Here is a 27381-nt window from a genome sequence, read left to right as displayed (position 1 = left end):
GGTAACACCAATTTACCACATCTTTGTGTTTTCCATATTTGTTGATTATTTTCTGTAATCGATAGTCCCGAAATAATCACTGAAAAAAAATCCAGAAATCAAAGACATTTTACAGTCCTAACACTGAGCAACTGTGGCCATGAAAACATTCATAAATTCAGGCTTTTCAAAATCATATTTGACCTCTAGGATGAGGTTAATTCTTTGCTGTGTGTCCCTCCTGCTTGGAGATGACTTAGAATGTTTGGAATCTGAAATATATGGGTGTTCATAAAGCGATATAAATCCTTGCCAGCAGAGGGCTAATATGGCACTACCTTCTCTACAGTTTCACCCAGGCTGTTGAGATGGTACTGTGCTAAAATGTTGTTCCTTAGAAACATATTGCTAGTAACTCTCATGGAAGTTGCAAACTATTAACAGTGAGAATACTAAGCTTTTAGCTATATAGATCCCAACAGCACGCTGCAAAAAGGGTGCTGATTTTCAGCATCTGATTGATGAATGAAAATTGATAAAAAGTGGTAGTATGTTAAATAATGTAGATTTATGGTTATAATATATAGTATTTTGTTGGTTTAATAGAGGTATTTGACACACAACCTTTAACTTCAATTTGTACAAAAAGCTAATTTTTTAACATAAAAAGATAACTCACTTTGTTTCACTGTCTGAAATGAGCACTAATGTGTTGCATACAATAAGCAAAGTTTCTTTTAATTTAGGTACGTTTGAGTAGAGGAAAATCTTTAGTTGAAAAAGCTATCAAAGAACAGGTAAGCTGAGCAGTCCATAAATTTGGATTTAGTAAAGAATATTACTCTCGCTATTCTGCATAGTAGTGAACATCAGCAGTAGAGTAGTGATCTAAGGGAAAATACACCGATGGGAAGTACAGCCAGATGTGCTGTGCTGTTTCTCACCAGCACACGCTACCTTCAGGACTGGTTGCAAGACTCACCTGTTTTTCCATTTATTTCCTGGAAACTTCGGGAAGAAGAGAAAAGATCTGTTTTTAAAGATTTATGTCTAATAATTGATATTTTATCAAGGTCTATGCATTTCTGGTAGTTAATACACATAGAATTTGAGACATGTACATGAAACCAGAATTACATATTATATATATGAATAAATTCAGCAGTTGCAGGATTCCCAGCTGATAAATCATATAACAATGTGAGCAACATGGGCTTTCTGGAAGCCAACTATCTTCTGGATGGAAAGATCTGTGACATAAAGATTGTGAAGGCAGCTGAGGCAAGTGAAAGCCATCCTTATCTTTTGGCAGGAAGCTGTGTGGGAAAATACCATGTCTTCACCTCAACTTTTCTTATGTCTTGCTTTACATCAAACCTTTAAATGTATTGCTTTTATTAAATATTAATAACACTTTCTGTTTGCAGGAATTAATCCCTTCAGGCACTATACTATCCAATGCCTTGAGTTGGGGAGTGAAAATACTTCATGTTGATGGTAAATATATTTGTTTTATAAACTTTTAGTCAAACCATGTGAAAGTCATTTTAATTAAATCACTGACAAGATTTGTTATTTTTCGAAAGTATTATTAAAAACAACAAATAACTTCAAGCATACAAAAAAGAAGTTTGGCTAAAAATAAATTCTCTCCTTTTTTGAAAGATATTAAAAATTACCTTGAGCAAAAGAAAAAGGAGCTCTACCTGATCAAGAAAGCAAGCATTTCAGTCAAAGATGTGGTAAGTGAGTCCTTTCTAACTTAATGAAATAATTATTAGCAATGACAAATATTGTAGGCAAGTTAAATAGTTCCTTCCAAGATGCTGGTTGATTTTATTTAAATAAACTCTTAATGGTGAGTTTATGTATTAATTTTCTGATAACTGGTATGTCTTGTGGGCCCTCAGTAATTTTTTAAACCAAATCCATTTAAAAATCAGAAGGGAAATGCTTGCTATATGTTTGACGAGCATCATTTTTTTAAAAAGATAAATTTGTAATATCCGTAATCTCTTTAATGATATCCTTAGTCTCTCTAGTTCACCGCTCTGAAAAAAGTATGTCTAGGAGCCAGTAGCAGTAAAGTTTCTGAAAGGGCCATTCCCTCTGCACCAAGCTAGAGTAAACAGGGGACTGCTTTAACTTACTCTGTTTACTAAGGGCCCCACAAGCCAGACAATTGGGATATTGTCATGCCTTAAGGGTATCCCAACCATAGCCATCTTTTCCCTGCTATGGAGGTGTGAGACACTTGACTTTTATGCCACTGAAGGATCCCAGTTGCACTGGTGTGATCTTTCCGGAGCTAGATAAGCAATGCAGATCAAAGTGACAACACTACATAGAAACATTTGTTCTACAGAGTGTGACTCTTCCCAGCTTGCACAGAAAAAGTCTCCTGGTTTCCAGTCTTCTCACTGGAGTACAGTGTCTTCAGGCTACTCCAAGTATGGTGTAGAGCCAGCATATAACTTTTGATTGGTCCCCCCAGTTCCTGGTTTATGATCTGCCTAACTCTATTCAGGCTACTGTTGTTTGGCTGGTAGCTTTATCTTTTTAATTAAGGCAGCGAATTTTTATGGGTGCCCAGTCCACCTGATCTGTAGTATGTAAATAGCAGACAATACTGTACATGCTGCCCTGAAATTCAGTACAAATTAACTTTTTGGAGCCATTTGGAAGCCTTTGCTGAATCTCATGAGTGTATCAGTTTTCCTTTCCGGGTCTTGTAATGGCCTGATTTCTTTCAGTAATACAAAATGTAGTGCTGAGTCAGTATCTTGCCACATTTCAGGTTGTCTTAAGTAGAGTTACAACTTGAGGAGGTTAAGGAATCTGAGTATTTGGTTTTTAACCAATAAATGTAAGGATGTAATATTTTGAAATTTGAAAATATTTCCTGTAGTACAGCCTTAGTTATTCCATGTTATTTTAGCAAACAGTCACTTTTAATCACGTAAATTAGTAACATTTTTATGCAAAGAGCTATAAATGTTATGAAACCAATAAAGTTGCCTCCTACAATTTTTAACAGCATTTATACCTGTTATCTTCATTTATAATAAAACAGTATTGCAAAAATACCATGAATCAGCCAGTTTTTCATGAGTCTTTACCATGATGGTTCTGAGGAAAAAGACTGAAAATTTATTCATTTGTTAAAAAATTACTCTTGAATTGCAGAATTTTGCAAAGCTGCAATATTTCTTTGAGAAATAGACATGACAGATTTTCAGAATATTCATGTGCCTAATTTGCATTTCAGTTAATCATGATTTCACGCAAAGATGCACACACAGTTTTAGAAATCTTTCACTAAGGTGCCACAAGTACTCCTTTTCATTTAGAGACTAACAAATTTATTTGAGCATAAGCTTTCGTGAGCTACAGCTCACTTCATCGGATTCACGAGAGCTTATGCTCAAATAAATTTGTTAGTCTCTAAGGTGCCACAAGTACTCCTTTTCTTTTTGCGAATACAGACTAACACGGCTGCTACTCTGAAACCTTTCACTAAATGTTGAAGTTAAATATAAACAATATTCAAACATTTTTTTCTTTTAACTAGGGGAAACGATGTGGTGGTCAGAAATCAAAAAGTAAGTATTTTGACACTTGTTAAGGTTTCTATGTTGTCTTGTTTTCTGAATGCTGAAAAATACATCTTTTGTCTAAGGGAGCATCCTTGGCATATTCTTAATCCAGTTGGCCTGAGAAAAGTGTACAAAAATATCTCATGGTAATGATAAGTTTATGGGCAGATATTTTTTAAAAATCACCTGGATGTCTGTCTATACATGTAGTTTATTGTTATAATAAACAAAGTTTATTGTTGGGTGGGGGAAAAGATTTTGATTTTTTTTTTCTGTTGAGCAGGTCGACTGAAAAATCCATTTGTGAAAGTGGAAGACAGAAGCTGGTAAGTGCTATTTCTGGATGGGAGGGGTTGCTGTTTTACTCTCTAATATGCTCAACAAACTGAATCATTTGAAAACATGTGATAATCTTTCTGGACAACTGATTGGATTACTGCTCCTTGGACTTGCTGACTTCAGATAAGAGGCTGTGGCGGTATAATCAACCTCCAAGAGAACCCAAAGTCTTTGATTGGAAGTGCATGTTTATTCACTGAACTAGTTATAATGCATCACAGGCTGTATCTACACTACAAAATTTGGTCAACATTTGTTACATCATCTTACTTCCACCAACTTTTGTATATCGCTCGGCTGTGCATGCCTGGCTGTTTGTGTCAGCACTGCACATCCTCACCACAAGTGGTTGCATCAGTAGTAAATGTGGTTTACCTGGGGCAGGTTATCCCATTGTCCTGCGCCATCATCCAGCTCACTGTTTTGTTGGATACCAGCAATTTGCCCTGGGATTCCTGGGAACTAGGGGTCAGGTTTCCCCAGTGCAACTTTCTCCATCCCCTAATTTTTGCACTGTTTTTAAAATTCCCAAAATCCTGCTTGTCCTTTTCAATCTCTACCATCTCTCTGTTAGAAGCCTGGACTCTGCACAGCTCAGCACAATTTTAATAACCATTGCTAATTAGAGGATCCACAATTCTTTTGTATTTGTGGAACTTCAATGAATATTACTATAACTGGTGGTATTGTGAGGAAGAGGAAATGTTCAAGGATGATGAATGGGTGATGATGGACACAGAATAAAAATGTCAGGTTGTTTGTGGCATTCATGGAGCAACTCCACCTGGTAGATGGTGCTTCTGGGCCTGAGAAACGAGCACTGAGTGGTGGGATCATATCAAAATGCAGATTTGGGATAATGAACAGTAGCTGCAGAACTTTAGAATTCAGTAGGTTGTGTTCATGGATCTGTGTGCTGAGCTTGCCCCAGCCCTCCAGTGCAGAGACACCAGAATGAGAGCTGTATTGACAGTGGAAAAGCAAGTGGCAGTTTCACTTGGAAAGTTTGCACCATCAGATTGCGTTGATCAGTGGCGGGTCAGTGCAGAGTTGGTAAATCCAGTGGGGTCCATTGTCATCCAAGAGTGCAAGGCCAATAAGTGTCTCTCACTGCACAGGACTGGGATTCTTGACAATGTGCAGGAAGTAGTAGCTGGATTTGAAGAAATGGAATTTCTGAACTACGGTGCTTCCATAGATGGGGTGCATATCCCTTTTCTGGCACCACCCTACCTTACCAATGAATACATAAACTAAAAGAGGTACTTTTCCATGATTATGCCAGCCTGGTGGAGTAGATTATCTGGAAACCTTCAATGACATTGGTGTGGGCTGGACAGGAAAAGTATATGGCGTGCATATCTTAACACTACAGGACTTTTCTAAAAGCTGCAACCTGACTGGCACATTCCCACTGGTGATATTGAAATGCCAATAGTGATTTTGGGGGACCCAGCCTATCCCTTGCTCCCTGGCTCATGAAGCTGTACGCTGGCCACCTCAAGAGCACTGAAGAAAGTTTCAACCACCGATTCAGCAAGTGCAGGATGACTTTGAATGTGCTTTTGGTAGTTTAAAAGTTTGCTGGCATAGTTTACTGACTTGAATGGATCTCAGTGAGGCAAAGATTTCTGTTGTTGCTGCATGTTGTATATCACATAATATTGGTGAGACGATTGAGAGAGGCAATTGGCTGGTGGGAGTGGGAGTTGGTGAGATGGACCAGCTGGCTGCTGAATTTGAACAGCTAGACGCAAGTGCTGTTAGAAGAGCCATCTGTGGGGCTATGCTGCTGAGGGGAACCTTAAAAGAATATTTTAAGTCAGCCATAATAGTGTTGTGTGATGCTTTTGTGAGCTACTGCACTTAAATATTGGCTGATTATTGGCTCCCGGTAAATAATATTGTAATATGGCATTTATGCTTGTTGCAAACTAATAGATATATTCTTAAGTTTCAAAAAATTAATTTTATTGCAGGCAAATAAACAGGAAACAAAGTTAAAATGCAAATAAACAAGCATTTTAGCTGCATTGTATCAAGGTGATCATCACCTTTGTGTAGCTTGTCCTCGTCTATCCCTCCACCAAGACAAGTCTATGCCACACCATTCTATTGCGAGCACGTTCTTCCCATTTCTGGCCAAAGAGTTTTTGTCCAGCACATTTTCGGTCTGCCTAGCGGTTGCTTGTGGTCTCTCGGGATCCAGTCAGTGATGCGAGCTGTCCACCTATTGTCTTTCCTGCAGACTACATGACCCACCCGTCTTCACTTTGCATCATACGTTGCCTGCACTACATCAGTCACCTCTGTACGCCTTTCTAATCTCCTCATTCGGTATATGATCACAGAACGATATCTTACACATTCGCCTTTCCATTGCTCTCTGGGTGACAGGGAGCTTTTCTTTCTCCACTTTCGTTGTTGACTTGCTTTTTGGTCCGTATATCATTGCTAGCTGAGCAGTGGAGTTAAACAGTTCTTTGCTTTTCTTCATGGGCAATTCATTGTCCATTAGAGACGTCTTTATTTTGTTGAAATTTGCCCACTGTGCCTTTCGTCTCCTACTGCATTCCCCTCCCTGTCTCTGCTCATTTGCTGACCCAGGTAAATATATTTGTCAACCTCCTAAATTTCTTTCCCATTTACAGTGATGATTTCTTCTGCACAATGCTCATTCCGCATTCACTTCGTCTTTGACGTGTTCGCTTTCAATCCAATATCATGCAAAAGTGTTTGCAGTTACTGCAATTTGTTCTCCAGTTCTGCTGTGTCCTTTGCCAGTATTACGCAGTCATCAGCAAAGAGAAGATGTGTTAACTGTTCTCCGTCAATTCTGATTCCTTCTTCCCAGTTCAATTTCTTGAACAGCGACTCCAGTACTGCTGCAAACAGCTTTGGTGAGATTGTGTCGCCTTGTCTGACTCCTCTATGTATGGTAATAATGCAGAGTACATTGAATAATGTTATCTCTGTCAAGCAATTGTGATTAATTTCTTCCAGTAGGTCAATGTACCTCGGATCGATTCCAATTTCATTGAGCGCATTGAGTACAGTGTTAATCTCCACCGAGTTGAATGTCTTTTTTGTAGTCGACAAATAAAGTACACAATGGTACTTCGTATTCCTTGCATTTTTTGATGAGCTGCCAAACTGAGCGGATGTGATCAATTGTCGAATACTCTGAGCAGAAACCAGCTTGTTCTCTGCTTTCGTGCATTTCAAGATCCTTCTTAATCCGATTTGAGTATGACGCGGGTGAAGACTTTATACCAGGGGTGGGCAAACTTTTTGGGCCGAGGGCCACATCTGGGGAGGGGGAAATTGTATGCGGGGTTGGGGTGCGGGAGGAGGTGCGGGGTGTGGGAGGGGATGCAGTGTGCAGGAACGGGCTCAGGGCAAGGGATTGGGACAGAGGAGGGGTGCAGAGTGTATGAGGGGGCTCAGGGCAGGGGGTTAGGATGCAGGAGGGGGCTCAGGGCAGGGGTGCAGGAGGTGTGCGGACTGTGGGAGGGAGCTTAGGGCAGGGAGTTAGGGTGTGCGGGGTGCGGGAGGGAGCTCAGGGCAGGGGGTTGGGGTGTGCGGGGTGCGGGAGGGAGCTCAGGGCAGGGGGTCGGGGTTTGCGGGGTACAGCAGGGGGCTCAGGGCAGGGAGTTGGGGTGCAGGGTGCAACAGGGGGTGGGGATGCAGGAGGGGTTCGGGCTTCGGCCTGGCACCACTTACCTAAAGCGGCTCCGGGGTGGCAACAGCGCGCACGGGGGCCAGGGCACTGTGGCGCTCCGGGAAGCGGCTGGAACCCCCTCCCTGCGCAGCCCCTGAGTGGGGGGGCACAGGGCTCCGTGTGTTGCCCTTACCACGCCTACAGGTACCTCCCCCGAAGTTCCCATTGGCTGCGGTTCCCAATGGGAGCTGTGGGGGCCAGTGCCTGGAGGCAAGGGCAACGCACAGAGCCCTCTGGCACCCTCTCCCCCTGGGCCGCAGGAACATGGTGCCGGCCTCTTCCCTGATTGGAGCGGGACCCATGGCGCCATGCAGGGCAGTCCTGCAGGCTGGATCCAAAGCCCTGAGGGGCCGGATCCGGCCCGCAGGCCGTAGTTTGCCCACCCCTGCTTTATACACTGGTGAGAGGAGTGTGATTACATGGTAGTTACTCAGTTCTTCTGGATCACCTTTCTTCATCAATAGTATTGTTTTTGATTTCTTCCATGCATCTGGAACATGCTTACTATTGATGTGGATTGCACCAAAGCTTTGAAGAGAGTATCTTCCCCCGCTTTCAGATATTCTGGCCGAATATTGTCCACTCCCGGACTCTTCCCTTTCTTTATGTTACGAACTGTGTGTTCAATTTCTTCCCACCTAGCGTCTGGAACTTCTTCTGTAACCTGCTGCCTTGACGGTGTACGCTGGACGTTGACATGTGAGGAGTAGAGATCATTGTAGAATTTTGTACATATTTCGTTCATCTTGCTCCTTTCCAGTGTCCTTTCACCATTTTCATCTTTCAGCGCTGCCGGAATAATCTGTTTCAGTCTAACATCCCTTTCTACCTTCTTCAGACTCTCGTTCTTTTCGGCTGCCTCTCTCAATTTCTTTTTTCTAAACTCTTCGTAATCTTCTTTGATCTTCACACGAATTTCTTTGCACAGTGTTCTGTATTCTTCGTCCATTTTTCCTTCTAATTTCATGCATGCCCTCGCCATCAGATTTACAGTTTCCTCACTGGTCCTTGCTTGCATCCCAGTGTTTTCAATGCCTTTGCCTTCTTAGCTGCTGAGATTATCTGGAAGATAAACTCTTTGTAGTCCTCATCAGTGTCCTTGTTGACCATATACTCGAGGTCCATTTCACTTACTTCCTGTGCAAATATCTCTTCACTGAAGTGCCATTTTTGCTTCGGTTTCTAGCTTCTCTTGACTCAGTCTTTGTAGGCATTGTCAACGCATAGTTTTGAGCACAACGTATGATGGTCTGAGCCTGTGCAAATGATTCATTCTCCTATTATCACTACATTGTTGAAGATTCTTCTGCTATCCGTCATTACATAATCAATGTGCTTCAGTGTGACTCCATCCGGGCTTTTCCATGTCCACTGCCACACTGTTCTTTTTGAAAAGACGCTGTTCTTTTTGAAATATCGTGTTCATTATGTGGAGATGGTTTGCCTCTGCGAATGCAACCAGACATGCTCCGTGATAATTTCTTACATCTTTACCAAATTTTTCCACATACTTTTCTTTCTCACTCTCCTTTCCACCTACTATTGCACTGAAGTCCCCTTTGATAATTGTGTAGGTGGATCTTTTCTGCATTGCTCCCTCCAGCTCTTTGTAGAAATGTTCCATTTCTTCGTCTTCCAATTGCTGCGTGGGAGCATACAGCTGAATAATTTTAATCGTTCTCCTTCGTTTTATCTGAAGCGTGAGAACTGCTATCCGGGGTGATATGATGTCACAGTTGACCATCCTTGGAACTGTTTCTTTCCTGACAATGAATCCAATGCTTCCAGTCTTTGCTCTATTGTCTAATGATCTTCCTAGGAATACTTGCTCTCTGCTTTTCCATTGTGCAATGACTTCTTTGGTTCTTCTGGTTTTGCATATCCCGATGTCCGCTTTTATTGATTTTGTGACTTTGGTGTAAGTATTGATGTACAGATCAGATGATAGTATTCTCGTGTTGTGACTTGTAACAAATAGTTGGACTATTCCTTTAGCTATTTTCCATTTTTTATCCTGTGCTACCCTGGGTTGTGAGCGTTGGTCAGGCTGACAAATGAGTCTGTGCTCAGTTTCTTGGTTTATTCTGCTTTGTGTGGCTTGTTTGGGAGGAAAATTTTGAAGCAGTGCATTCGGGGTGCCAGCCCTTGTGTCCTGTAGCTGCGGTACCCCCTCAACTTTGGCCAGGTTTCCCTAGAGTAATAGAGGTACAGTTGGACTCCCTACTACCCTGGATGCTTGCTTGACATCATCTTGGCTTGGTAAGACATACACTCTGCCATACTTCGCTGTCGAATCCCCTTCACCCCCATACCAACACTGAAGTATGGAGGTAGGATTTTGTGGATTCCAACAGGGTGGTCATATTTAATAAAAACCAAGAAAATAATTAGCATACATGTTTACATATTAAAGACTTATTACAATGTTTCATTCGTGTTAAAAACATGTAGTGCATTATGATTGGTGGCTGATCCTGTAGTTATCAGATTAGTGTAGGTGCAGTCATAATTCTCCTTGTTTTCCCTGGCATGGAGTGGTAGTAAGGGTTCGTGCCGTGCTGCCACCTGTTATGCTGGGAGGCATAGGGAGCAGTGACCATGGAGTTTTCCAGTGATTGGAATGGATGTTGTGTCCAGGTCTTCAGGCATTTAGTTCAGTAATGTTCTGGATCTGCAACAACTGTGTTTGTTACCTGAGCAAAACCATAATATCCCGGTGCACTTCTTGCTGCAACTTTCAATCTCTTTGCCTCTCATGCAGTAGCCACACTCTCCATTCTTGGTTCTTCACACTACTCTTGGTCATTTGGTCCTTCCAGTCATTGTGCTCACAGTCAGTAGCTGTAGAGAATTGGAGGATCTTGCAGATCATATTCCGCCTTGTTTGCCTGATCCAGGTCAGATATTCAGCCGGCATGGAGGGACCACCTCTCAAGCACACCACGCCGGAGGTTGCTGATTAAAACAGATAGATACATAATTCTCTTTCCCTTTGTTATGTCTGTAAAGCTAAGTCTCAAAACTCCCTTATGTTATTTCCATAAATGCCTTTTAAATAAGAAATAATAATAATAATAATTCTTTAATAAAAAATGTTAGCTTTGGAGCACCTCATTGCAGCACTGCTTTGCAGCTCAAGACAAGGTGAGTATGGACTAGTGGGAGGAGGAAACTGTTGCATGGAAGATTTAGACCAAGGTGGGGAATCTTTTTTTTCCTATCAGGGGCCATTGACCCACAGGAAAAATCAGTCGGGGGCAACACAAAGCCCCGTGCGGGGTGGCGTGCGTGTGAAGGCTCAGGGCTTTCCCCCGCAGCGGGGCAAGCTGGCGCTTGTGCCTGCAGCCCCATGGGGAAGGGGGGCAGAGATTTAGGGCTTCCCCAGGCTCTGGGGTGGGGCCAGAAATGAGGGGTTCAGGGTATGGGAGGGGGGTTGGGGTTGGGGTAGGGGATGGGCTCTGGAGTGGGGCTGTGGATGAGTGTTTCGGGTGAAAGAGGAGGCTCTGTGCAGGAGATGGGGTGCGGACTCCAGCTGGGGGTGTGGGCTCTGGAGTGGGGCTGAGGCAGGGGGTTGGGGTGCAGGAGAGGTTCGGGGTGCAGACTCCGGCCTTGTAGCGCTTACCTCACTGTTCCCGGAAGCAGCCGGCATGTCCAGCGATCAGCCCCTAGGCAGAGGGGCCAGGTGGCTCTGCACTGTGTGCACCGCCCACTCCCGCAGGCACCACTCCTGCAGCTCTCATTGGCCAGTGGGAGCTATGGAGCTGGCGGCGGGAGCAGCACGTGGAGCTTCCCTGATCGTCTCTCCACCTAGAGGCGCAGGGACATGCTGCTGGCAAGCCGGTGCTCACAGCTCCAGCCCCGGAGGTGGGTGCCAAGGCTCAGGGCTTCCAGCCCTCGGCGCGGAGACTTGCCACAGGCCAAATGAATTGAAGCAGTGGGCCAGATCTGGCCTGCGGGCCATAGGTTCCCGATCCCTGGTTTAGATGCTCGGCAGTCTTGGGCCTGAGTATAGGGAAAGTGAATCTTGCCAATATTTTCACAGGCAGTGGTGATTTTGACTGATATCTCATGCTCTAGGGTGACAAAGGCACAGAGAACCCAGCTGCTGCTGGTGCCTGAGGCCACCTGGGTCTATAGGCTGGTAGCCTGTTTGCTGCAATGGTGCCAGCAGAACTCATCACAGAGTGGATTGGGAATGTCTCCTATTGCAGTAGAAGAAACAAGGCCACCAGCCCTATAAATGTTTCAGAGAGGATTGCAGAGTATCTCCATGAAAGTTTCATCAAGCTTATTCAAGAGGATAAAATGGATGTTCCTGTTCAGATAAACAAAGTACTCTGCATGGGGAGAATTTTGGACCCCTTGCCTAGCCTAATAAGCCACCTTTACCTCCTTTCTTCTAACTCTATCTGAGCACAGGACAGTGATGTGGATTGTGTAATTTAGACTGCCATATTTTTCTGAGTTTATTTTCTAACATTTTACAAGTAAAGTGAATAATAAAAAGTCGGTGCTTTTTTCTCTAAACACGTGAATCTCTTGGGCACCATTTTCAAATAGGGAGAAAGGGGAGGTTGTTGTTGCCCTCCATCGCCTTCTGATATGTCTGCCAGAGTTCCTTGGCTTTCACCCAGCATTGCTGCTCATCCCTGTCCTGCCCTAGGTTTAGCGTCGCCTGCACTCCATTGACAGAAGTAGGTTGATTGTGGCTATGCATTGTTTCGGGAGGTGGTGTTATTGCGTCAATGGAACGGGATGTTTACATTGGTGGGAGACAAATTAAGGTGTGTATGCATGTAAAACTATGCTGAAACAAGTCAACTTAGGTCGACCTAACTTTGTAGCGTACCAGACCACAGAGTAGGGATGGCAGCAGAACAGGGAGAAATTAGGTGACTCCAAATATGTGGAGGCCAGCGGGACGTGGTATGAGACCCCTTAGATGACAGCACGTAACAACTAGCTCAATGGCCTGAGCATGTCAGCGTTTTTTCTGGTTGTTTCAGTAACTAAAAAGGACTCTTGGAAAATCTGTCTTGTTTTTCTTAAACAACTGAAAGCCTGACACTGATGCTTTTTCTACCATAACTATTCTAAATAACAGTTGAAATTGTCAAGAGGAGATAAGTTCCTTGGGATAGTTCCTGAGTTCTGGCTTTGCACTGCCTCAGGAGCCAGATGTAGCCAGAAAGTGATCTTAAAGAGGCAGTGTCGGATTTTCTCTCCATCAACATAGGGGTAGTGCCAGAGCACGTGGCATGCTTCCTGGTCCTTGGCTGGCACAGAAATCTTATAGGGACTGCTGCAGCAGGTATAACTTTAAAGAAGTCATTACATTGCTCTAAGTTATGCTGGTAGCTGTTATGACCCCTAGCCAGCTCTGCACCAGGAAAATGGAAAGGTGACTTGGAACCAACTTTCCTTCCTTTCCTCAGCTATGGCAAATATAAGCTTGGCACATCGGAGGATTTGGCCCCCATCCTTCATGCAGCTGAAATATTAAAATGTACCAAACTCCAATTTTAAAAGAAAAGCTATATATTTTTCGAAATGTGAATATTGTGGACCAGATTGTCTCCGAGAGCTGATTTAGGTTCAAATCCTGCAGCTGCAGCGCATGTGGTGAAGACGCTCTATGTTGACAGGAGAGAGCTCTCCTGTCAGCATAAAAATATCACCTCTGTGAGTGGCATAAGCTATGTCGGCTGGAGAAACTCTCCTGCTCTCAGAGCACTGTGCATACGAACGCTTATGTTGGTGTGACTTATGTCGTTCGGGGGGAGGAATATTCACACCCCTGAGCGACATAAGTTTTGCCAACATAGGCTGCAGTGTAGACATAGTCTTAGTCTCAGTCATAAATGTGAGAGATGTCAAGAAACAAGAAAGCTCAACAAGAAAATGTGAGCTTAGTCAAGTCTGAAAACATAAATGCAGTTGTGCTATAATTTATTTCCCATCTCAATTTGTAATTAGCTTCCATTTTATGCTGGTCCTTGCCTACTCCAGGCTCACTGGCCAGTCACACATCTGAAGACTTTTTCTGAGCCCTCATAATCTTATAGTGTGCATCAGAAGGCTCCATAGTTGTGGTAGGGTTTTAGCACTAGTGAAAGGGGGCAGGAGGTTGACATGAATTAGGCAAATAAACATGGCAGGGATTGGCAAATAGACAAGGTTGCAGCATAAGAACCTGAATAGAAGAGGAAAGGAAAAGCACAAATAAGCACGGATTTGCCCTTTAGACTGCTATTTTTGAGGCATTGACCTCACAATGTATGTAAAGCACCTAAACACGCTTCTGGCTGTTTACGTAATTTACAAATATCTGTTCATAAAGAGAAAGGGAGACCAAGCAGCTGAGCTGGGCATGCTGCAGGTAGCTGGGTGGGGGCAACAGCTTTCTTCAGACCATTTGGCTTTTATTTGAGATTTGAAAAATTTGAGCTAAAGCCTAATACCAGAATTCCTATTTAATGAAGAACTTCACTACTCACATATTTTCAGTAAAATTGAATGTACTTTCAGATTAGGCAACCTTTCTAGATCCAGTAGCTTCAGGCACAGTTCTGTGCAGCAATAATTCCCTTAAATTGTTTATAAAAGTATTTTGCATACGTACACGTTCACTGATCTTTCTCCCTCCTTGGAGTTGATTTTTTTTAAGTTAATAAACTGTAAAATGTGCAAAAGATATAAGATTGATAGGTTTATGTTCGGAAGTGCTATCTGTATTCCTCAAGGACATGAATACACTATTTACCTGAGCAGTTCTTAACTTTGCAATCTACTCTAGCCAGCTCCCAGATTGCATGCAGAGGAGGGACAAAAGCCATCAATGTGATGTTATGCATAATGCAGCTATAGCCACCAGAGGCAAATCTTACGATTTGAAAAAAGCAGCAAGTTGAGGGAAGGAAGGAAAAAAAATATTTCATAATCTTGTCTGATAGCTAACTGCTTGATATTCATAGGAGGCAATAATAAATTACATGTATATAAGCTGCCAGAAAGAAAAAAAATTATTAGTATTTTTTGGTTCTGAATACAAGGGTGTATTTAATTTGCTCTAAATAGATGTTTTATTGTCTGTACATCAGGTTTGATTATCCTAATAAAACTATTTTCTTGTCTATTACAGCCGTTACAGACCATTTTATCTACAATTATCCAGCTTTCCTGTTCTCAACTATTCTGCTCCAAAACCTTATAGTCCATTTGATATAGATAAGAAGAATGCTAGTGGCCAAAAGCAAACTCAGTCTAAACAAAGGTTTGTTGAGAAAAAATATGGAAATTCCTTCTTCAGTCTCTAAGAAATTGATCCTTTTATTATTAGTTTACATGGGGCTCTATACCAATACCAGTGTCTCATTTGTTGAATCTACTGGTAATTTTGTCAGTTTTTCTCTCTCCCTCCTTTGTCCTTTTTTGGACGTACAGATGCAGGCATCATAAACATATTGCTGTGGGTCAGTGCAGGCTATGACACTTCTTCTTTCCTTCTTTCCACTGCTGATACCTTGCCTCTAAGTACAGCAAGAAATGAATTATCTTGGCTCCGGAGCTGGTCATTTTAACTTGTCACTTGCCAATAAAGAGCTAAAGGTTAACTAAATTTGTTTAAAACTATCATCCTAAGTCATGACTGCCCAAACTATGTGATTTTGAAGAATGCACTTAATTTACATGTAGACTTAATTTTCTCTAAATAAAACAAAATGTTCCATACCCTAATATTGCTTATACTTGTATCTTCCTTGAGAGGTGAACAGTGAATACTTCCTGTATGAGTATACAGGCAATAAGAATATGCATGAAAAGTTGATGAGCTTTGTTCTTACCCTGCACTTAAATGGTCACATGCTGTATTTGGCACTCAGGCTGCATGTTGAGTGCTGCAGTTCAAAGTTATGCTTTTTGGCAAATTACATAGGTGATTTTTATCTAATTAAGTGTCTAATGGGGTGCTTTCTGAAGTATCAGGCTCTGATTCTGACCCTGAACTCCTTCCAACCAGTCATTTACTCCGCTGGAACTACTTTATGGCATTGACTTCTAAAATTGATGTTATAGCATTCACTGTAGTGAATTCTAGAGATAGTGGGCTGAGATGATAACTTCATTCTAAAATTCTCTTTTCTGTTTCTCATAACTTTCTCACTTTGTCCTTTTGGGTTGAAATTTAAATAGTGCACGTATCACTACCTGCTCTAAAATTAAGAGCACAGTCAAAAATCATCTAAATTGACAGTTATATTTATTATCTTAATACAAAATAGCTTCTGCATTGCCCCAGTCCTTTTTCACAACTCTTGATTGTACACTGCTAGTGGTTCTCTCTGTTGATGCTGCCATGGTCAATCTCCTGGTTCCCATCTGCTTTGATTGCAGTGCATATGGCTTTGTGAAAAGTGAGGCAAATGCAACACAGCAGAAACATTAGGAGCACTACCAGTAATCCCTACAATGCCCTGATCACCAAAGTTAGCACTAAGAATATAGAGGTGAGATGGTTGGAAGGCACCCTCCTGGACTTTAATACAGGGGTAGGCAACCTATGGCATGTGCGCCAAAGGCGGCACGTGAGCTGATTTTCAGTGTCACTCACACTGCCTGGGTCCTGGCCACCAGTCCAGGGGGCTCTGCATTTTAATTTAATTTTAAGTGAAGCTTCTTAAACATTTTAAAAACCTTATTTACTTTACATACAACAATAGTTTAGTTATATACTATAGACTTATAGAAAGAGACCTTCTAAAAACGTTAAATGTATTACTGGCATGCAAAACCTTAAATTAGAGCAAATAAATGAAGACTCGACACACCACTTCTGAAAGGTTGCCGACCCCTAACTTAATATTTCTCCTTTTTTAAAAAAAAGGGAGAGAAGTAGTATGCTTTTTTTTTTTTTTTTGGGTCAGGAATTAGGGTGGGCAAGGAAGGTATCCTCTGATAGTTATAAACCTCTGGAATTATGCTCTTCTGCTTAATTATGACTTAGTCTACACTAGGAACTTATGTCCATATAACTACGTTGCTCAGAGGTGTGGAAAATCCACACCCCTGAGCAGTGTAGTTATACCAACCTAACCCCTGGTGTAGACAGCGCTATGTCGACGTAGCTACTGCCTGCTGGGGAGGTGGAGTACCTATGCCAATGAGAGAAGCTCTCCCCGAATGTAAGTAATGTCTTCACTAAGTGCTACAGCGACACAGCTGTAGCACTATAAGTGTAGATAAGCCCTTAATCTATCTATTTGGTCCTTGTCCCATCTGAGTTCCTAACTTATAATTAGAAATAATGATCTCTCTCCCTTCCCAGCCTGAAGGAGAAATAGTTTGATGGGTTGGGTGTTTGTTATTAAATCTGAAAGAGAAGAATTTGTTGCAGGAAAGTTGTCAGAAACACTTAGTTCTGAATGCAGTAAGGCCTGTGGTCATTCTTCTTTTTTCAAATATTGAGTTCCACAGTCTTGTTCCTGGTCATATGAAAGTTCTGTTTACCATGCTCACAAACTTTTTCCCCAGTTGTTCGACAATTCCATGCTTCCAGTGGAACAGATATATGGTAAAAAAAAAAAATGATTTTAGAGAAAATACCTCGAGTAGCTAGATCCAGTCCTGTGGAATTTGAACATCAGGAAGAGACATTGAATTGCACTTTGTATTCAGTGGAGAACCAATGCAGAAAGTAGAGTTCTGAGGTTATATACTCAAGGCAACCTGTTGTGCTAAGCAGACGTATTGCTACGTTTTGTACCAGTAGAAGCTTTTTCAGGGCATGTGGCTTTATTCTTTCATATAATGAATTTCAGTAATCAAGCCTAGAGGTCACATGTGTGGATTACTGTGGCCAAGTCTGAGTCAATAGGAAGATGCTGATTTTGGCTAGATGGGGAGATGGTACTGCTCATTTGATAAAAAGAAGACAGGACTGGTCTTACCATGAGGCGAACTGAGGTGGCTGCCTCAGGTGCCAGGCTGGGGGGAGGTGCCACTAGGATCCAGAATGTAGAAAATTGTGTCTGCTGCTGGTGCATATGTATTCTCTCTGCTCTAGATGCACAGAGATGGTGGAGTGCTGTGCTGGAGAAAGGAGGGCACAAGAGACATAACAGGGAGGCAGGATAAAAGGTGAGAGGGAATAACAAAGTAGAAAGAGCTGCAGGGAGGGAGAGGAAGAGGTACTCTTATGAACCTCTCTAGCACCCCCATGAGCCTGGATTGATTTAACACCAGCTTCTCAGGAAGCTTCCTGTTTCCTGCTGCTTCCCTGAACCCACTTGAGGAGAACAGGCAGTCAACTGAAGTAGTAGGAGCCAGTTAGGCCCTCAAGATGCTGATATCTTCCCTCACTCAGGACCTGCTATCAGCCTGCTTATTTGTCCTCTTCAATTCAGTGTGGAGAGCCACTATAGCTGGCACAGAACAGCAATCATGAGTGAAAGAAGAAAATGCCCCTCTGGGGCAGCATTCAGAAAAAGAAAAGGAAGCTTTTCTATCTAAGCAGGAAGGAGCTCTCCTGAGATACATAGACACAAATGTTCATAGTGAGCCTTCCAGCCCCAGTGAGGATGTGAGTGGTGAGGAGATGCTTGATCTTCCAGTTAGTCAGAGTGCAGGTGACTTGGCAGCTACTGCAGCATCCATATCTCCATCTCAAATGGATGTAACCATGCACATTCCTGAAGAAAAGTGTAGATCACAAAAGAGTGTGGTGGAGGCGCAAGAAACAGCTGCTGCTGAGTTTAGTTCCTTAAGTTTAGATGATCCAGGACTGTGGACTCACTTGAGCAGTAGCCTGAGGGACTTCCTTGTGCTGCATGGGCCACAGCAAGTGAAAAACTTCATGTCCTCCAACAGACAATGAAAATAGAAGTTTCCACCCAACACATTACTGGCATGAAATCCCCAGTGGTGACAAAGTGGAGAGGCCATGGCTTATGTACTCAAAAACTCAGAATGCTACATACTGTTTTTATTGCAAACTCTTCCACTCTAAGCTTCCAGCCACATTGGGTTCTAAAGGAACAAAGGACTGGAAAAATCTGGCTAGAAATCTGGCATGCCATGAGAAGGCAGCAAATCACCAGAGAGCATTCCATAGGTGGAAAGAACTTGAGATGAGACTAAGGTTAAAGGCCACCATAGATGATCAGCATCAAGAGAAGATTGCATCAGAGTCTCTTTACTGGCAAAATGTTCTGAAAAGGCTCATTGCCATTGTGAGAGTGCTTGCTACCCAAAACCTAGTACTGTGTGGCACTTCAGATCAGCTGTATGTGCCAAACAATGGAAACTTCTTTAAAATTGTGGAGCTGATGGCTGAGTTTGATGCTGTACTCCAGGAGCATCTAAGAAGAGTCACCACCCAAGAAATGTACACACACCACTACCTTGGAAAAACAATTCAAAATGAGATCATACAGTTACTGGCAACAAAAGTCAAACAGAAGATTGTGGCAGATCTGAAATCAGCAAGATATTACTCTGTTATTCTGGACTGCACACCTGGCATCAGCCATACGGAACAAATTACTTTAATGGTGCGTATTGTAACAACAATGGAACCTAGTGAAAATGTCCCTGCAATGGTGACTGTCAGAGAGCATTTTCTAGAATTTATTGATGTTGATGATACTACAGGAGCTGGTATGACAAATGTGCTTCTTAAAAAGCTGGAAGATACGGGAATTGCAATAGCTGACATGAGGTCAGGGCTACGATAATGGTGCCAACATGAGAGGAAAGAGCAGAGGAGTGCAGACACGGATCCGAGAGTTAAACCCTGGATCTTTTTTTGTCCCATGCAGTTCTCATTCATTGAACTTGATGGTAAGTGATGCAGCGTCAGCTTCTGGTGAGACTGCTGAATTTTTTAATGTAATTCGAAGCATCTATGTATTTTTCTCTGCATCAACTCATAGATGGCAAATTTTGAAGCAATGTCTGGGAACATCCTCTCTGACACTGAAACCACTGAGTGCCACACTATGGGAAAGTCGAGTGGAGGCGATAAAGCCTATCAAACACCAAATTGGGAAGACAGATGATGCCATTATGGAGGATAATGCTATGACAGGAACTGTTCATGAAAGAACAGTGGCAGGAGTTAATGGAATAACCAAAAACATACATAACTTCAAATTTCTGTGTGGCTTAGTGTTGTGGCATGACATACTGTTTGAAATAAACGTTGTAAGCAAGAGACTCCAAGGTGTTGACCCTGATATATCTGGAGCAATGAAACAACTGGACAAAGCAAAGTCATGCGTACAGTCTTACCGGTCAGATGAGAGATTTCAAAATGTTCTGAAGTGTGCACGGAATTTGGCAGAGGAACTTCACACTGAAGCTATTTTCCCACCCATTCAAGTCACCGAAGAAGAAGACATTTTAATTACAAGGCACGGGATAATCCCATAAGAGGCTCCAAACAACAATTCAAAGTTGAATTCTTTAATCAGATGCTAGATGGTGCAATACAGTCAACTGAAGAACGTTTCATGCAGCTCAAGGAACACAGCAGTATATTTGGGATATTGTATGATATTCCCAAACTCCTCACTATACCTGAAGAAGACCTACACCAGCAATGCAGGGCACTAGAGACAGCACTGACACATGATGACATGCGTGATATTGATATAAGTGATTTAGGTGATGAACTGAAAGCCCTTTCAAGATACATTTCAGCAGGATCAACTCCAAAGGCTGTTCTGGAATATATGTGTACAAATAAGATGACCACCCTCTTTCCAAATGCTTTTGTTGCTCTGCGCATACTTCTAACACTTCCTGTAACAGTTGTCAGTAGAGAATGCAGCTTCTCCAAGCTGAAGTTAATAAAAACACATCTACGCTCCACAATGACACAGGAGAGACTGGCTGGCCTTGCAACCATCTCATTAGAGTATGAGCTGGCCCAGACTGTGGACCTTCAGGAAGCAGTTCAAATCTTTGCAACCAAGAAGGCACGGAAAGCACCACTTTGATTATTCAAACAGATGATAATGCCAGTGTTTGTTGTGCAAACAAGAAAAGTTATATTTGCTGTTCAGGCATTTGAAAGTTAAGTGTTACTTAAAATTTTTGAACAAGGCATTTTAAGTTGTTAGTTCTCCTTTATTGGGGTAGGTAGCAGAGCAGTACCATGAGAGGAGTAGAGCAGGAAGAAGGCAGAATTGAGACCTTTCAAACTTTTGGCCCAAGTGAGGGGACATGGAGGGCATCATTTGAGCTCCCCACCTCAGGTGCCAAAATGTTGTGGGCTGGCCCTGAAAGAAGATGTGGGGCTGGGTGCCATTGGCCTACTGCTAGTACAGCATTCTTGTCACATCTGCTTCCCAACATGTCCATGTAGCTATTGAAGAATGTGGAGTAGAGAACTGTGCCTTGTAGGACTCCACAGGTGAGGGCTCTGGAAGTAGAGGAACAGTTGCTGAAAACAACCCTCTGGGGTTTAATATGAGAAGGATCAGGGGCATTTTACACCTTCAGCCATTAATACCTAACTCATATAGCACTCTTCATCAATAGATTTCAAAATGCTTTACAAAAGGAGGTAACTATCATTGTCCCCACTTTACAGATGGGGGAACTGAGGCATAGGGAAGCAAAGGGACTTGTCCAAGGTCACCTAGCAGGCCATTGCCAGAGCCTGGAAGAGAAGCCAGGTTTCCTGAGTCCTAATCCAGTATTCTGTCCTCTGAAATGAATCTTTGTTCACTCTGATTTGATTGATCTAAAATGTTTGATTCTCTTAACATTTTTACCATTTTGTAGTTAGCAAGTTTAAAGGCCCAACTTCATATGGACAGATAACTGACTCTTTACATACAACTTTTGTGCTAACAGAAACAAAACAAATAGTGACCAAGACTGTGGTGGTCCAGTTCAACTTCCTCTAAAGGATAAGAAAAAGAAAGGGTATTGTGAATGTTGTATGAGGAAATATGAAGATCTGCAAACTGTAAGTGTAACATAGATTGTACGCTCAACCCCGTCTGTTATACGGTGCTTAGAAATGTGGCATCAACAAATATTTTTCTGCTTAATGGATATTAATTGACTTAATGATATACTCAAAAGTTCTTTTTTTAAAAAAACAAAAACAGAAATCTTCTCTTGAGTGGAATTTAGTGCTAGCTTGCTGACTACATGAAGGGCCGCTAAGGTTACTTATAGTTACATCTCAGAAACATGGTCAATAAGAGTTTAGCAACCCTTGCTCTTTTGAATTGCCCATTTATGCACATTGAGTATTTGAAACAACTTTATTTTATTTTAGCCATTATGGGAGTGAATGAATGCCTTTGCACCAAATGTTAGTATATTAATATCTAGACTGACCTTCAAAATTAATTGTAAAAAAAGTATCAGATACTTTTTTGAAAGTTGCTATTCTGTATAATTGTTAACTTTTGCTGCTCTCGAATAGCAGTCAAAGGACCCAAATCCATATGACCATGTATTTTCATCTTGCTCCTCCTGTAATGCTAAACTCTGTTTGCATGTGCTGTATACATTATTAATATTAGAGTATTTTCCTATAGCGGTATACTTCTTGTTTCAGAAAGAAGCTACTGTTTTATTTTTTAGTGGAGGCATTTTATTTGTATACGGATGTCTGCAGTACAGGATGTCTCACGATTTATTTTTTTTTTTTTTTATTTCAGCATCTTGAAAGTGAACCACACCAAAACTTTGCACAGAGCACCCAATATCAAGTTGTGGATGATATAATATCCAAGTTTGTTTATGACTTTGTAGACTACAGAGATGATACACAAAAAATGAAAAGGTAATTCACATTTACTAACTTTAAAAATCACCATAAATGAGTTAGCCAGTCAGAGATTTCAAGATGGTGTAGCTTTGGGAGTATAAATCTGGTAAAGATCTAATTAATAGTTTTCAGTTTTAGATAGGTTTCAGGGTAGCAGCCATGTTAGTCTGTATCTGCAAAAAGAACAGGAGTGCTTGTGGCACCTTAGAGACTAACAAATTTATTAGAGCATTCACTGAAACTTATTGCTGTTACACATAAGAGACCTGGTTTTAAAAGAAAAAGTAAGTCTGGTCTACTTCATCTGTCTTATTTTATGGGGTATATTTGCCAAGTATTCTAGAAAAAAAGAGAATTGTTACAGTGGTACATGTTAATAGATTATAATTAAGGTTTGTTAACAGTTTATCCATCATATTTATTTATTTTATTTAGATTTATAATTATACAAAAAAGGCACCTATCTGTTACTCTATTTCCTTTGGCAGATATGTAGAAAAATACAACTAAAATCAGCAGCTAACCTATAACAACACCAAGAAAGCTCAGCACTCAAATCAAAATCCTCTTCTCTCCATTCCCAGCCCCCCATCACCAAAATCACCCCCATCACAACCTCCCTTTGCCAAAGTCTGAGTGAAAAGACAGGATGTACAGTGTGTATTGAACCAAGAATTGGAATAGGTTCCATATCTGAGAATCTTTCAGAAAATGTTCGTCCGTGAATACACACACTTAAAATAAAAGGACTCCAGCTCAAATCCCTTCACTGATTGCAACTGTGGCAATAATAGAGATTGCTTTGTTGTGTTCCCTCAAGGATTCAGGAGATGTGCAAACCCTCTTGTCTTTTTTCTGTCTTTCCTAAAAGTATAATAGAGAAGAATGACATGGGGACATCAGATTTTCCCAGTTGAAGTCAATGGCAAAAGTCTCATTGACTTCAACAAGAGCAGGATCAATCCATTAGTGTCTCCCCGTCTCCTGTTCCTTTTGTGGTTTGGAAATGCTTATTAAGGGTGAAAAGCTAAATCTGATGAAACTGAAAAATTATACAATATTTTAGTGCTTTGAGCGTGTTGTCATTTTATATCACATTTTTTAACATGGTCATGCCGATTACCATGTGTGAATTTAACATGCCGATTACCATGTGTGAATTTGGTTTTGTTTAAACGCAAAGCCATTTTCTTTGAATATTTTAAAAATGATTTAAGAATCTGCAGAAATCATTCTTAATATTGAAGTTTGTATATGGTACATTCTGATCTTGTGGTAATATAAGCATTTACGAGAGGAAATAAGTTTGTTATAAGAATAAAGACAGTTTTGACAATCTTAATACTCGTTTCGATACATTTAACAGATTAAGTTTTGTTAAAGTAATCTGATATCTTTTGTTTCCTTCAAATATTTCTTTTGGATTCTAATGTTGTAAACTGTTTAATTTTAGGACAAAATGTATTATGGGATACTTTTCTCCTGTTATTGGAAACATAACTAAAACGGATGAGCTGAAAGAACAACTAAAAAGACAACACATTTCATTCAAGTGTTATTCTTGGAAAGATTCTAAAGTGCAGGAACTAAAACAGGACCATCAACACACAAAAGTATCCCAGAGTTCGGTACAAAAACTTAACTCCATTTCTGAACCTGTATGTTCTATTCTTCCTTGTCATCCATCATTTCTTTCCAAAGTAGTAAGTAAATTCAAAAGTAATGCTGAAAATGGTAAAATAGAAGATTCCTGTGCTTTAAATCTAAAAGAGACTGGTTTATCACCAAACTTCATACAGCTACCTCCCCAGAAAGACAACAAAACATACCTTGAGAACTTATCTGAATTTTATGGGCATTCTAGTAATGAAGTATTTGAACCTGAAGTAACTTTAAATAGAAAGAATTTGCAAGGAGTGCAAACAAAGTTATATACTCATGGTCTAGTCACTGATAGTAGTGAAAAAGACAAAAATACCTCACAGCCAAAACGAAAATTAAATAATCCATTTGTTCTACCAGCAAAATATTTGAAGAAAACAGATGCCAATTCAGCATTTACCAAAAAACAGTTAGATTTTGGTGTGGATAATGATCCACAGAGAGAGCATCATATAGTTCTGAAGACTGAGACGCTATCACATTGTCTTTCTACAAGCAAAGCAACTAGTGAATGTGCTATCGATAGTGGACCCAGCTCACCTTCTAGAAAGCTGCACAGAAAAGTAAAACTTTCCTCAGGAAAAAATAAAAGAGGAAACCGGAAACAGAATATGGAGTTATGTGTAAAGCAAACTGATGATTTATCTGTTACTGAAGAAAAGAAAAATGCATGTTGCTCCCCAATGCAGACTCTGGTGGAATTATTTCAGACAAGTGAAGTAAATTCAGATTTTGGGGGTTTTACAAGTTATCCTGAGAAAAAAGATTCAAGTTGCCTGAAAGATATTTGGGAAGGACAAAATGCAAATTCTCTGTGGTCATTATTTTCTTCTTCCTCTTCAACTCCATTTATCGGATTTTAATGCTGCTTTATTTAAAACAATGACTTCTGAATAAATTTGCAAACTGATGAGGATTTTATTCATGGAAATGAATTCTTGTATTGTAAATTATGTGTTCAAGTTTTGGTATATCAAATATACATGCAAGAACGTGTAAATCTGAAGAATAAAGATAATCCTGGTGTGCTTTTCTTTAAAAAAAAACACTTTTTATCACAGCTGATAAATAGGTTATGGCCTAAAATACAATGTGTTTAACTCCAGCTTCTAGCCAAGATATATATACGTCATGTAGCTTATTGTGAATTTCAGACAATAAAAAAACCAATTTATTTGTGTATATACACACAGTATATTTTATTTTTAACAAAGTAGTTGGTTTCTGATTGACTGAAGTTCTTGTTAAGTTGGAGTTGGTTTTTCTCTCCTCAGTAAATAGTCATCCATCAGTCTTACTAGCTGGCATAGATTAGAAGGAGTATGGTTCTAGGGTTGAAGTACAGAATTGGCAGTCAGAAGGTCTGTTTTTAATTCTTGACTCCGCTACGGACTTTGACCTTGCACAAGCTCTGTCTGTTTTTATATCTATAAAATGGATATAATGCAGCAGTGCTTATTTACAGCTTCAACAGGGATTATTGCAAGGATTAATTAATTAATATGTCTGCCTCTTGAGCCTTCATGCATGTGCCTATGCTATGTTTTTCTTAGCCTTTTAGCTTGCCATCATTTAAGATTCCGGGAATGGAACTGTAAAGAGAAATTTACTTCGACACATATATTTGTTTTATTCCTATTGTGGTACATGTTTTGCTTCAGTCTTCACTAAAAATGTTAACAGTGACCAGATACCCAACACAACTAATATAAACAACAACTGGGAAGAAATGCAAGCCAAAATAGGGAAGAAACAGGTTAAAGAATATTTAGATAAGTTGGATATATTTAAGGCAGCAGGGCCTCATGAAATTTATCCCAGATATGTAAGTACTAGCTAAAGCAATCACAGAATCTTTAGCAATTATCTTCGAGAACTCATGGGGGACAGGTGTGGTCCCAGAGGACTGGAGAAGGGCAAACATAGTACTTACCATTAAAAAGGGGAACAAAGAGGACCGGGAAATTCAGCCTAACTTGGATATCCGAAAAGATACTGGAACAAATTATTCTTTTTCTGTGGTGTCCCTATGCATGCTCCACTTCACATATGCATGCATTTCTTGAGCCTTTGATCAGATATTTTCCATTAGCAGTTTCTGTTAGGCCTGCACACATGCTCTACACAACTTCATCCCTTGCTCTGAGGGTATACAGGGCTGTACAGGCGAACCAGTCTCTGTTCCTTCTCTTCTGCCTTGTCCTGAGACAGACCTCTAGCATGTCTGCCTCAGCATGTTTTGTAATTGTTTATTAGTTAGTATAGTGCTGTGTTGTTTGGTGTTAGTATAGAATTAGATAGTTGTCAGAGATTTCAGTTTTTTTCTTCCCCATTTTTCTGGGGAGCTTATTTGGCCTTCTGATGGGGTGGACTAGGCCATGAGGCTCACTGCTGGGGGCCTCAAGGCCCTGCCTCACTTTGCCCCAGAAAAGGGCAGTAGAGAGGTCCTCCAACCTGCCTAAAGTGACTGTGTGTGGGAAGCAGCCAATCAGGGCCCAGCGGGGCAGTATAAAAAGAGCTGCAGAGCCAGAGCGATTGCAGTTCCTTGCAAGAGCTGGAGGAGAGTGGATGGTGCTCCAGGCTAGCTGCTGGGACTCCACAAGGACAAGACCCTGAGGTAAGGGTGAAGAATGTGTGGGAGCCACGAGGAAGTGGCCCAGGGAATTAGAGCAGCAGCGCAACTTAGTAGCTGTCACTGTGTCTCTTTATCTATCTACAGGGTCCCTGGTCTGGGAGTAGTGGGCGGGCCTGGATCCTCCCCAATCCCCAATTAGTCACTAGGGGAAGCGTCCTGGACTTTGAGGCACCCCAGAAGGGGGACTGAACTGTAGTGGCCCAACTGAAGAGCTGGGGCCTGAGAGGGTGAAGACATTGCCTCCAGGGAAGGAGCCCTGGGGCATTCCTCTATTCCAGAGCAGGGACATACTGAGAGAGGCCCCTGTTGGAGTTGTACCCCGGAAGGGGTTTGCTTTGCTTTTAACAGACACAGTGTGTGACTTGGCCAGAGGGCTGAGTCAGCGAAGACTACCACAGACAGGTAGAGAGAGAGTGCAGGTACACGCACTCGGCCAGAGGGTGCTCGTGAGAGGTGAGTATGACCCGATTACACTGATACCAGAAGCGGGAATTGTTCGGACTGTCCCCTGCAAGCAAGGGGACCGTGGAAGAGCTATTATCAGCTCTAGGCCAGCGGAACGTGCAAAACCCCAGAAAGCTGCCCAGCAACAACACGGAAAAACCCTGGAGCAGCTTCAACAGCAACTCCAGGATCACCAGTCTCTTGGTTGGCAGGG

General features: G+C 41.5%; 1 protein-coding gene across 4 annotated transcripts in view; it reads left to right on the top strand.

The window, feature by feature from the left end:
* DBF4 (DBF4-CDC7 kinase regulatory subunit) overlaps positions 1-25106 on the top strand; it is a 42093-nt gene extending 16987 nt beyond the window's left edge. For 3 of the 4 annotated variants that reach the window (XM_077808143.1, XM_077808142.1, XM_077808144.1), the window contains 9 exons: positions 726-776; positions 1407-1476; positions 1645-1721; positions 3551-3581; positions 3859-3901; positions 14777-14908; positions 21496-21610; positions 22317-22441; positions 23880-25106. In XM_077808143.1, the coding sequence (XP_077664269.1) occupies positions 726-776; positions 1407-1476; positions 1645-1721; positions 3551-3581; positions 3859-3901; positions 14777-14908; positions 21496-21610; positions 22317-22441; positions 23880-24951 (1716 nt within the window). In that variant the 3' untranslated portion in view covers positions 24952-25106. Of the gene's footprint in view, positions 1-725; positions 777-1406; positions 1477-1644; positions 1722-3550; positions 3582-3858; positions 3902-14776; positions 14909-21495; positions 21611-22316; positions 22442-22914; positions 23251-23879 lie in introns of those variants that run through there. The other variant, XM_077808145.1, reaches the window with a different exon arrangement.
* Positions 25107-27381: the final 2275 nt, after the last annotated feature.

The sequence above is a fragment of the Eretmochelys imbricata genome, chromosome 2, assembly GCF_965152235.1.
Source record: "Eretmochelys imbricata isolate rEreImb1 chromosome 2, rEreImb1.hap1, whole genome shotgun sequence".
In the NCBI taxonomy this organism is placed as follows: domain Eukaryota; kingdom Metazoa; phylum Chordata; order Testudines; family Cheloniidae; genus Eretmochelys; species Eretmochelys imbricata.
Note: the sequence above shows the minus strand (reverse complement) of the source record. Positions and strands in the feature narration are given on the sequence as shown.